The 12,819-nt window shown below is 46.3% G+C and overlaps 1 protein-coding gene across 1 annotated transcript in view; it reads right to left on the reverse strand.

Annotated features, from left to right (window-relative positions):
• The window catches only part of FRMPD2 (FERM and PDZ domain containing 2), a 103,179-nt gene that overhangs the window by 37,938 nt on the left and 52,422 nt on the right, over positions 1-12,819 (reverse strand). Inside the window, exons 28-32 of the mRNA XM_045023661.1 lie at positions 11,750-12,117; positions 6,717-7,002; positions 6,271-6,429; positions 5,315-5,489; positions 4,188-4,398 (exon numbers count right to left, since the gene is read on the reverse strand). Coding sequence (XP_044879596.1) covers positions 4,188-4,398; positions 5,315-5,489; positions 6,271-6,429; positions 6,717-7,002; positions 11,750-12,117 — 1,199 coding nt within the window. The remainder of the gene's footprint in view (positions 1-4,187; positions 4,399-5,314; positions 5,490-6,270; positions 6,430-6,716; positions 7,003-11,749; positions 12,118-12,819) is intronic.

Below are 12,819 nucleotides of genomic sequence, written 5' to 3' on the forward strand. Positions count from 1 at the left end.
TTTCCACCTGAGATATCTAGGAGTTGTTTCGGGATATCATGCTATAGGCCAGGGCTCTCAAAGTCCTGGCCTGTGGACCATCTGTGGCCCGAGAACCTCTTCACTGTGGCCCGCGGAGGAGAGACACATGCAGACACGCTGCCGGCAATGTCTGCTGCAGGCACCGCCTCCTGCAGCTCCCAGTGGCTGTGGGAGAGGGACAGAAATACCATCACTAGTTGCCAGGCAGAGTCAGTCATGGAGGCAGCATCACTTTTTTCCATAATGAATATAAACATGTCAAAATATGGAACAGGGCTATCTGATGCACACCTTGCTGCAATTCTGAAGGTTTCAACTGCTCAGTCACTGAGGCCAAACATCAACAAACTGACAGAACTGAAGCATTGCCAGGTGTCTGGCAAACACTAAAACTCTCTGGCAGGTGAAGAATTCTATACAGTTGTATGACAGTTTTATTATTTCTAAGAAATTCAAAATAAAAAATACAATATAAACGTTTTCTTTCTGAACACCACCTTCAGTGACATTATTGGCTCGCTTAGGAGGATTTGAGGACTGGCACTGACCCTAAGGTAAATTGAGTTTAAGACCTCTGCTATAGCCTGTGCAGGGCTTCATTGAATCAGGGACCAAAATAAATTCAAAGTGCAGTCAAGACCTGATGAGAGGGGTATGTGCCACAGTTTGAAAACTTCAGTGCTAAATAAAAGGCAGAAATCTGGGAGGGCAAATGACCCCACATGCCTCCCCCTCCATTTTTCTGCCCTTGCAGCTTTGCACACAGGGCAGCTTCCCCTCTCACCCTGCCCTGGTTACGTCCCTAGTCCAGCTGCAGCATGGGAAACCACAGAAGTGTAAAGTCAGGTCTTGGCAAGTATACAAAGGAGTAAATGCTTTTTAATTACATTTTTAGATGGGCCTGAACAACCCATGACTCTCAGGGTAGTTAGACCCTGATCTCACTTGTTGAGTCTCTACAGAATTGGTTTTTATTTGAGATCTTGTACTATTTTCTTTGTTTTTAAGCATTTCACTTCACCTTTAAGAAAAGAAGGCAGTAATTATAGATGGTTGGAGTCACTGAGTTTGGTTTGCACCTGCTAAGAGCAGGAGCAGAGGAGAAATTCCTCTCGGGCCCCATTTACTGCATCTGTAAGATGCTTCAGAGTCCAGCGATGATGCTAAGAGCAACACCAAGGAAGAGGGTGCATCCTACACACCATCATTTTATTCTGTTGATTGAACAGATGGAACAGGCCAGTGATATTCAAACCTCAGTGTTTCCAGAGCCAGATTAGCAATCAACATTACCCAAAAGAGTATTCATTGGTTCATTTACTATAGTACTATAGATTCAACAGCTCTTCATGAGTTAGGAAACATGTGATCATAGAAAAAGCATCCTGACTGGTTAATAACTTAGATTGGTTAACAAAGAAATCACACAGTGTTTTAATATCATGTGCTGCAAAGAGCCACAGGAGACACATTAAAGAGCCACTTGCGGCTCCCCAGCCTCAGTCTGAGTATCACTGGAATAACCCATCCAGCTCCTAAACCACTTTTCTCCTCCACCAGGCAAAATCCCTCCAATGCCTATCTCTGCAGTAATCTTTTGCTAAGAGATAACTAAATTACTACCTCCTAATAGATGGGTAACACAGGAGAGAAACATTAACTACAAATTACAGTTAATCTGCTACTAGATCAGAAAAAATGACCACTTCTCCTGATAAGAACAGACCCAAACTGAAACAACAAACATTCCCGGGAGTTTGGATCTGAGTCTGAACTTGATGACTGGGGCCAGTTCTATCAGACAGATCTGAACTGGAACACTGGGAAAGCTTGGATCCAAATCCAGATGAAACTTTTCTGGTTGGATCCATAGCTACTATAAATGTTTGCCAGCGAATTGTTCTGCCATGCATTCAGCGTAACGACATGGCACTGCTCCACAGGACAGACTGACATTCTCATCCACACCAATTAAGGTGCATTAGAAAGTGATGGCTTGACAATGGGTGTGGGCTGAAAATGAAGTGATGGCTATCTGCTCCACCTAGGAGAAGACTGGTTTGTCCATGGCTCCTTGTTACCTTTACCATCACCTTCCTCACGTCACAGCCATCTATGTTAGAAAACACCCATACCACCTCTCTCATGCACTGCCTGCTGGGTAATAATAAACAAGGACTCCATGTTTCTAACAATAAACTGGTTCTTTATTATGAGAACTATTTACAGAGGTGCTGCAACTGCAGCAGGCATGCCAGCCATGTGCACATACACTGGCTTTCTGATTCCTCCTGTGAGCAATGATAGGCCTCGAATCCAGGCCCACAGGAAGTGCTCAGACCACAGCTGCCATCTAGCAGCTCACCTGAACAACTGGAGAAGGGGACCAGCAAGGCTGTAGCTTGCATGAAGCTCCTGATTGGGGGAGACATCGAGCTTCACTGATTGGCTCGGAAGTCCTACTTAAACCAGAAAGAGGCAAAGGAAGTTGTCTGAGCAACTAGAAGACTCCTTGGCTGGCTGCTACCACAGATCTTGCCCACTTGCCTTCCTGCCTGTTCCTGTCCTCCTTATCCCAGACCCCGTCAGTTCCCAGTTCCTGCTTTCCTGCCTTGATCTAGGTCCCTGTTCCTATGCCCTACACTGACTCCGGCTTTGATCCCTGGCTTGGCAACTGGGTGGTTCCAGGCTCCTGATTCTAACCATTAGGCCTGACTGCCGATGCCCGAGTCCCTATACCTCCTCCAAATCTTTCCCTCCTGGAAGCTGTGCTCCTCCCTCTAAGTTCCATGCAGCTGCTACATTTCCCAAAGTACATTTAAAGAACTAAGGAGAAGTTTGTACTAAGATAATTGGCCTGAAGGTCACAGCCAAGGAATAATTGGATGGCCAGCCAGTTGGCTGGGAGGAACTTGAACTCGAGTCACCTGGGATGATTCACCTACAACCTGAGAGTTCACACTGGTACTTGTTAATCAAATACAGGGCAACATGCTGGGGTGAGTAAGGTGCTTCCACCAGTCATATTATTTCTTAACCCCCTGGAGGAAGGACTCTGAAAATGAGGGTCTCTCTGCACTAGCCATAGTCTAGAATGAATTCTGCCACCTGGACTAGAAACGTTTTCCTTAGTAAATGATTCACCAGCAATTATTTTAATATTTAAAGTAATTTAGAATCAAATCCTCCCTTATACCCCCCTGCAACCCCACTGTCTTCAGAATTTGGCTCTCTAGTAATAACTAGCTCAGTGAAATTACCTGTAAAACAATGACATCTAAATTGGAGATTCCCCCTCCCTCAGGAACCTGAACTAAGGTCTACACTGTGGAGACCTTCCATGTTCTGAAAGACTGACCCGAGGCACATTTGGGCAGCCCAAGTCAGGTCCTACATTTTGTAACAAACTCCTTCCCCTCAGTTCACCCTCTATGATTCCAGCCATGAATGTGGTCTGTAATGGCAAAGGACTGAGATGAAGCTTTTCAGATTGAGATTACAAGCTTCTCTTTTTCAGATGCTACTGTGTGTTGGAAAAACTGTGTTAAGATTACATGCTGTTATTTTAAATTGTAAGGGTCCTGCTTGCAGGCTAGGGGCTCTGAGGGAAGTTGTGTGAACTGGATTCTCTTTGGGAAATCTGCAAAGAGCCAGCCTAGAGTAAGGTGGGTTGAATTGTGCCTGCCTGCCTTAGAGAGCAGTCTGGTTTGTCTCACTCTGGTTTTGGTTGTGGTGCGTTAGGGTGCTGGATTCCAAAATATAAAGTAGTGTTACATTTCTTACTTCCAGAAAGCAAAAAACCAAAACACTCTAACTTCTGTGTGTGTGTGTCATGAACATAACAGATGCCAACACATCTGAAAAAGTGGGGTTTTTACCCAGGAAAGCTTATGCTCAAATAAATCTGTTAGTCTTTAAGGTGCCACCGGACTCCTTGTTGTTTTTGTGGATACAGACTAACACAGCTACCCCTCTGATATTAGATGCCAACACAGCAATATGACTTGCTATTGAGAGCAAGACTGACCTCTCACACTCACACCACAGAGCAGCGGAAAAGGGGAGAGAGGAGCAGCAACAGACTAGGAGGGAAAGAGGGAGATGGGGCACTGCACCCTGCACTAACCCACAGAAGTCTCATTAAAGCATCACAGAGTCAGATTTACCTTATTGCCCTGATGCAGACATTGTGGCTGGCAGCCTCACACACTCGCACTGCATCGTCCAGGCTGAGGCCCTCCATCCATAGCCCGCAGATGTAGACAATCTGATCCCGTGGCTGCAAGCTGCCTTCTATACTGGCGGGAGAGCCTGGCACGATCTCAAGCACGTAGATACCCTGCAATTTGCTCCCGGCTCCTCCTGTTAACTTCAAGCCTGGAAGGATACAGATAAGTGTATTGTGTCACAGTGGTTTCTGAACGTTCCTTAGCATGAGACTAGGACAGTGGAACAATCTCCCACAAGAGACTCGTCTCCACTGACGCTAGGCTGGACAAAGCACTGGATAATATCCTGTGGGGAACAATCCTGCACCAGCTGGACTAGATGTTAGAGCACAGGCTGGGGCAGTGAAGCACAGGGACATGTTACTGAGAGAAACGTAAGAACAAAAACAATGAAGGGCCTGTCCGCACCCAACTACTGGAGTGTAGCACTTGCTATTGGATAGTTATTGAATTCAGACTAGCCAAGGTACTTATATGGCTCTCATGATCTCAGCACCACTCTTTAATTGATTTAACCTCAGCACTTTTGTGAGGCAGGACTATTATCCCCATTGCAAGATGAGGAAAATGAGGCACAGAGAGATGAAGTGACTCACCCATAGTCACACAGAAAGTCTAGGGCAGAGCAGAGAATTGAACCAAAGACCCAGGCTAGCACCCTAACCACCAGACCATCCTTCTTCTCAAACATACGCTTGTGTTTTTTTGGTCTAATGTTGCTTCATGTATCTCAGCTGATGGTAGACGCCAACATCTAGGCATCTGGCCTAAGCCCCTGACATCCCAAAATCTGATATTAAAGAGATGCCCCAGAAAATATATCTAAAGCCAGATCTTACTGCCACAACAGGTGTTTTGCCCCGACTTCAGGAGCAGCAGTGTTCAGCTCTCTGTGTGATAAACAACGACCTATAGACCTGGGCCAGCCTGAAGAATGGCATTGGGAAGCTGGCAAGCTAACCCACCAGTGCACAAATCTAGGATTGTGCCAGTTCTCATGCAGCTTACCACTAGCACGTTCCTGGCCTAAAGAAGGGGCAAATTTCAGTCTCTGCACCACATACCCAGTTGTCCATTGTCGTCTTTTGTGAGAGTGATTTCAGGAATCTCATCTGGTCTAACAGAGGCATGGGGGTCCTCCTTAACCCGGCCAACCACCAGGCGCAAATCGTGAGAAGAGCTGTGCAGCAACGCCAGGGTTTCATCAAAGGAGAATGCTGTGACATCAACGCCATTCACCTAAGAGACAGAGAGCAGCTATAACCATGTCCTAGGTCTTTTATTAACTGACCACACATTCCTTCCTTTTATAAAGCTCGGTATACGGGCTTCAGGCAGTCTCCACTCCGGTCTGACTGAGTTGTTACAGCATTCACTGCTATAAAATTATCTTTTCAAATAGACTTTCCATGCATTTTGCCCTGGTTTGTTTCTTCATGATGTATAAAGAAAGTGTGAAAGACATTTTTTAATGTCTTTCTCTTTCTTTTTACATTAGAAATATCAGCTCTTGTCTACCTTATTTTTGTTGGAGGCCTTTATGGAAGATGGGAGAACTAGCAGGATGACATCAAGAAACTAGGTATGGAAACCCCCGATATTCAGAGGGGAGGGAGAATCTAGTCAGACTGTTTAAAACTCTTTGGGGTTATTTTTTTCTTTGTTTTTTGTTAACATATTTAACTCAAACACCTGACATACACTTGCAGGGAAAGCTGCCTTTGTTAAAGATTCAAACATTCCCAACACCCATCAGTTTGAGGACTGAAAAACCTCCTGATCCACTTCTCTACTCCTCCATGGAAGACAAGGCTTAACACAACAAGCTGAGGAAGAACCTTCAAAAAACTAGGCTTTGTTTATACATCAAAGGAAGCAAACTATTATGTTAATGTAGCTTGTTACATTTAATATAGTGAATGAATTAACGTTTCTGGTGTCTTACACTCCTGCTACAAAGCAAGAAGACACTGGTCTACTAGCATCTGTTCCTCCTTTTTAATTCAAAGGATTTCCGTACCATAATGAGTCTGTCCCCTCTTCTCAGTCTTCCATCAGACAGGATAGGCTCAGCCAGGATTTCCTCCACATACAGGCAGTTGTCCAGTTTGTTAGGAACCACCGTGAATCCATAACAATTGTTCTTTGATCTTGTCACAGTGACAAGCACCTCCGTTTCCTGTCAAATGCAGCACACAATGTGTTTTAACACCTTCCTTTCTCTTGCCTTCCTCCTTCATGTTTTAGATACAAATTAGGGGACAGATCTTCAGCTGGGATAAATCAGCATCAGTTGTAGCTACACCGATTCACAGCAGGTGGGATCCTGGCTGCAGGTCTTTAATGCACCAAGGAATACACAGATTCAGTGTTTGGGACCTGATCAGATCAGACCCTGTATTTTGGACTGTAATAAAAATAAGGGTCACAGCCTATGATGGAGCTATTACAATAGTTATCACTTACCATGGTATATTCCTCTTCCTTCTCCTCTCCCTCTAGTTCCTCAAAGTCCTCCCACTCGTTGTCACTACTGCCCGGTTCTCTAGCAGGGAAGGGGGCTGAGAAAGGGCCACGTGGCTGCGGGGTGGCGATAGTGGTGGAGGCCGTGTCTGAGCTCCCGCCACATGAGAGCGAGGTCAAAGATGTGGAGCTGAGCGTGAGATACTCCTCATCAGCTGGGGTGGGGGAGAGATTGTCAGGGATGCAATAGGTGCTGGCGAGGTCATCGTCACTCCTCTCAAAGGCAGGGCTGGGAAAGAAAGAAAAACCCGTATGATTGCAGGGCAGGAAGGACTTGCCTCCCAGATACTTCACCAGCAGGACTCTGAAACCTCTGCTGTAGGTAAATCATCTCCCTTTTGTCTTATCTAAATACTTATTATTCTAAACTGCTCTCCATGGCCTCCAGAAGTATATAGCTACACAATACAAGTAATCAGTCATGAGAACAAGTACTGCATTTTGTACACTTACCCAAATCATTTCAGGCTTCAAAATTTGTCTGTAAAACACAGATACATTTTTCACAAAGCATTTTCCACAAAATTTTCCTCATTTTGTGACTAGTTCTAGTTTTTTTATTAAACTGGGAAGAAAGAGTCAATAAAAAAACTTAGCTCTTATCTAGCACTTTTCATCCCTCGATATCCAAGTGCTACACCAAGGAGAGTAGTTTCATTAATCCCATTTTACATATGGGGAAACTGAGGCACATGGCAGCAACGTCACTTGCCCAAGGTCACCCAGCAGGCCACTGGCAGAACTGGGAACAGCACCTCGCTCTCCTGAGTTGCAGTCCAGTGCTCTGTCCCTGAGGCCACATTTTCAGTTACCCTGCTAGCATTATAAATTCATTCACTTGCCATTTAAAAAAAAGAATAAGCAAATAACTTGTCCAATGCATAGTATGAATTTGTATTGCAATGTCTCATCAGTTTTCATCTCCACCTTCTCCTTATTTGAAAGGCAATGCCTAACGCATACAATTCTTTGCATGGCAACCTTTGTTCATGGGACCAACAGGTATGTTATGATGAGGCAGTCATCTCTCTATAGTTAAGGTGGTAAATAACTTTCCATTACAAGCCCGCTCTTGACCCCGTTGATGTAAATGATGTAAAAAAAATGATGAAAAAACATTTAAAACAATCTCAAAATGAGCTTCGACATGTGTCATTTACAAAGAACCATGTTTCACAGAGGATAGACATTTTATTAATAATAATATCTTTCAACATTCTCCCCATCCCTCTGATTACAGATTGCACTGTTGCCCGGCATTCAAAAGCAAGTGAATAAATGCAATTAAAAGGAGTGTAAGTCACTCTATCCTTTCCTATATTAAGCCCGAGGGCCTAAGAGCTAAGTTTTGTTTGAGCTGCTGTGGTTGGCCAGAAAACTGAAAAACACAGAGAACCCTTCTTAGCTCATGTGATCCATCCCACTGAGATGGTACTGTTATGTGGAATGCCCCTGTTGAATGAACACCCATTCCCATTGGCTCCGGTAGGTTTCCTGGTAAGAGTAAACGAGGAAGAGTTTGGAGGAGCGGGGTGTGTATGCAGCTCAATGAAGAGAGCAATAGCGCTTTATTAGCTCGTCGCTATAGAGAGGAAAGGGAGAGGATCTGCCCATCTCAAATAACACTGTTTCATTCCCCACGTGGCAGACAGTATGTCAGTGCAGGTACTTTGATAGGGTGACAGATATTTATGATGTGCTGGAAGAGCGCCTCAATGATTTAATGAATTATTTAAGAAGGGCGGCACACAAGGTCTGGGGAGAAGGAGGAGATCACAAGTTTAACAGAGATCTCAACCATTAAGCATATGGCAGAGGTTGTGTTACATGACAGTGAGGCACTGGGCCTGGAAGGTAGTTGGCAGAGCTACAAATGCTCATGGCAATCAGCCAAGTAATGGCTCATACCACTGCAAGCAAGGGCTGCTTCTAGCCCATCTCTCTGGCAGCAGGGAAGAGACCGAGATCCTGACCCTGCTCTCCCTTACATAAATCAGGAATTCTACCTAAATCTATGGGCTGGATTCTGTGTAGCCTGTGTATAATAAGCACTACAGCTGCAGTTTCCTTGGTAATTCTGGGCATGTCTACACTGGAGCTGGAAAGTATAATTCCCAGTTCAAGGAGACATACCCACTTTAGCTCCCATCGAGCTAGCACGCTAAAAATAGAGGGTAACAGCATGAGGGGCCAGTTGCCCATCATATGTATCTAGGGCAGGGGTCGGCAACCTATGGCACACATGCCAAAGGTAGCACGCGAGCTGATTTTTACTGGCACGCTGCTGCCAGCAGGGGTCCCGGCTGCCAGCCCCGCTCTGCTCCATGCCTGTCTGGGTGAACAGCGGGCTGAGCGGGGCCGACAGCCAGGACCCCGTCTGGCAGGAGCCGGCGGGCGGAACTCCAGACTGTCAGCTGGCTGAGCCGCTCAGCCCGCCACCACTCTGGGGTTCTATCCACCGGCCCCTGCCACTGGCTCTGCCCAGTCCACTGCCAATCTGGGTGAATGGAATCCTGGCCGGCAGCAGGCTGAGCGGGGCCGGAACCCTGGCTGGCAGGAGCCGGCGGACAGACCCCCAGAGCGGCGGTGGGGGTGGCAGACGGAACCCCAGACCGTCAGCGTGCTGAGCCACTCAGCCCGCTGCCGGTCTGGGGTTCCAGCTGCCAGCCCCATTCAGCCTGCTGCCAGCAGGGCCGGCTCCAGGGGTTTTGCCGCCCCAAGCAGCCAAAAAAAAAAGAGCCGCGATCACGATCTGCAGCAATTCAGTGGGAGGTCCTTCGCTCCAAGCAGGAGCGAGGGGCCCTCCACTGAATTGCTGCGGAATAGCTGGACGTGCCACCCCTTTCCGGAGTGGCCGCCCCAAGCACCTGCTTGCTAAGCTGGTGCCTGGAGCCGGCCCTGGCTGCCAGTCGGGGGTTCTGTCGGGGGCCCCTGTAAATGTAAAATTTATTTTGGCACGGGAAACCTTAAATTACTGAAGACTTGGCACACCACTTCTCAAGGGTTGCCGACCCCAGATCTAGGGTTTCAGATGGAAGTGTACCTGGGGCAACGCACGCCATTGTGGCTGCACTTCTGTTCCTAGCATGGCAGCTCGATCAGAACTAGCACAGGTACATCTCCTCAAGTTGGAATTTACACCCAGTTTGAAGTGTAGATGTAATCCCCACAGACCCTGCTCATCAGCAGGCAGAATCGAACCTGGAATATCTGAAGCTTAATGCATGAGCCTCTACTGCACGAGCTAAAAGCCACGTGGCACTTAGCCAAAGCTGTAGCAGACTCATTAGTGCCACACCAAGCAGGCATGGGTTACATAGACATAACCAAAGTTACATCATCCTAATTCTCCAGGTGTTTTTACTGGAGTTGATCAAAAAATGTAATTCTTTCCCATGTGAAATTGTGAACAAAAAAACAACAATGAGGAGTCCTTGTGGCACCTTAGAGACTAACAAATTTATTTGGGCATAAACTTTCGTGGGCTACAACCCATCTGATGAAGTGGGTTCTAGCCCACAAAAGCTTATGCCCAAATAAATTTGTTAGTCTCTAAGGTGCCACAAGGACTCCTTGTTGTTTTTGCTGATACAGACTAAAACGGTTACCTCTCTGAAACCTGTGAATAAAAAGTCTTTTCTCCAGTGGGAAGTTTTGAACCAATGGGAAATGAAAATTTTCATCCCATTTCAAATGAAAATTACAATTTGGTTCAGTTTTTTTAAACAGAAGGCTATCTGAAGTTGAAATGAAATGAAGATCACCCTTTTGAATGGACATTTTGACATAAAGTGTCAATTTTGTTTAGGTTTATTTAAACCCAGAAGCAGAAACAAAATGACTTTTTAAGTTGATACCAAACTAAAATTTCTATTAGACTTTTTTCCTGTGAAAAAATAAAAAATCATCATTGGAATTGCCATTTTCCTGCAAAATCTTCCATTTCTGATTAAACTATTTGCCGCCAGGAAAACTTCCAACGCAACAAATACTGATTGGCTCAAGTTTTCACACTAGAAATGCTCGAATGCATAAATGCATAAGAGCTTTTTGGGGAATGGGTGAGCTAAAGGTGGTCTTGTGTTGCAGCCACCCCGTGAATTCACCCTGAGCAAGGGTACTAGAGTCCCTGAATTTCTGGTACTGTCATTGCCGCTAAGGGAATCTGGACAGCCACCCCAGGATCTCAACTGGCTGTATGTGAGAATAGGCACAAGCACCTCCTAACGCAAATATCTCATAAATCTGCAGAGGAAATGGCCCTCTGGAAGAGCTCTCACTCCTGTGCTACAGTCCCAGAGCTCCCCCCACCATCCGCAGCAGAGCACTCATTTCACGGCGTCTCCTCTCCCATTTCTTTTGAGACGGGGAGGACGGCTGGAGAATTTCACATTGCAGAATGGTACCTGAATGAACTTGATATTCTTTCCTCTGTTCTTTTAACAGCCTTTCCTTTCTTTAAAAATTGTACAGAATCTGGAAATAGAATCTTATGAACACTTTATGCTTTTAATATTGGTGAGCTTCCCTTTGTACTTAGTAAAAAAGGGCTTGGAAAAGACCATGGGCCTGATTCTCATTTACTCCGTAGCCCTTTATTACCATTCTGGTAGTACACAGGGACCTTAAACTAGATCTCAATTACTTTATTTCCCAGTTAAGTCAATAGGGGTCCTTCCGCTGTGTTCAATGGAAGCTGAATGAGGCCCTGGCTAGACAATGCAGTTTATTTCCATAATGCATTATTCATTCAACTCTTTCACAATGCAGCTTATTGCACAGTTCCAGGAAGGAGGCCGGAGAAGGTGGAGACAGCAGGCTGGGACAGGCATGAACAGCTGGTAAGGGGAAATGTTGGTTAATTAACACCACAGTTAAAAGCACAGAACCTTGTGTTTAAACCCCAGCACTTCACTTGGGTGCAAAATTCTAAGGGCCAGTGGAAGCAGCACAGGGTGGAGCTCCGCGCTTCTTACCTTTCAGCCCTTCCGCTCTCACATGGTGAGTAGCAGTTCTGCATCACCTCTTCCTCCAGAGACAGGAATGTCTCAGAGGCAATGGCTTCCCGACGCCATTTCCAGAGGTGCTTGTAGGAGCGCTCACTGTGGGCTCCAGGCCTGTCATGTGGCTTCTCTTGGGAAGGTTCCATGTCCTGCTCCTCAGGAGAAAAGTTCTCGTCCTCAGGAGGGTCACCGCAAGAGGCCACTGCTTCAGAATCCATATGGTCTTCCAGTTCTGGAGAGGTACTGTCCCTCTCACTAGCAGTGTGAGATGCACCACCACTGGGCTCTGGGATAGATGGTGTCATGGTCCCAAACGCCTTAACCGGAGAAGGCACTGGGGTCTATCAAAACAACAGAGAGAGGGATTAATCTAGCTTCGCCTCCCTCTCCTATCACTCCTTCACCATCTTCCTCTATTACAGGCCAAGAGGAACACAGCAGAGCCACTATCAACCGGCTCTCCATGCAGGACACCACAGTGCTGGTGGCGTGGTGGAAGAATAGCTCTGAGAGACACTATAAAAAGCTGAATCTCCAGGGAAAGAAGGATGTGGAAAATACTTTTCCCCAGTGAATGTATTGCTAGTGGGAGGTACCCGACTCCCCACTCTGGAGACTAGCCTGGAAGTTCTCTTCAGCAAATAGGTGCAGTATGAGCAGCAGCAAGATACATTTTCGGGCCCCATTCTCCTCCTCCTTTCACTGCCCTCCGGTGTGTGGACAATCTCCAGTTAGCAGCAAGTGGCTTCCAGCCAATTTGACCCCTGTGCAGCAGAGTGCAGAAAGAAGAGCAGACAGGCCCCTGAAGCACAGTAGTGTGGGCATCTGTTTGTCCCATGGGGACTATTCTAACAGCGATCTCCATCCAACCAGGCCCTGTGGCAGTGAAGACTGGCATGATGGGGAACCACAGGGTGGTCAGCCTGGCCTGAATCAAGTCTAATCCAAAGGCCTGTGCACCAAGGGAGTGCTTGTGTGTGGATATGAGATGTGGTACAGCACAGGAGGAGTTTGTCTGGCACACCAAATTTCTCTAGTGTAGA

Source organism: Mauremys mutica, chromosome 7 (genome assembly GCF_020497125.1).
Source record: "Mauremys mutica isolate MM-2020 ecotype Southern chromosome 7, ASM2049712v1, whole genome shotgun sequence".
NCBI lineage: Eukaryota > Metazoa > Chordata > Testudines > Geoemydidae > Mauremys > Mauremys mutica.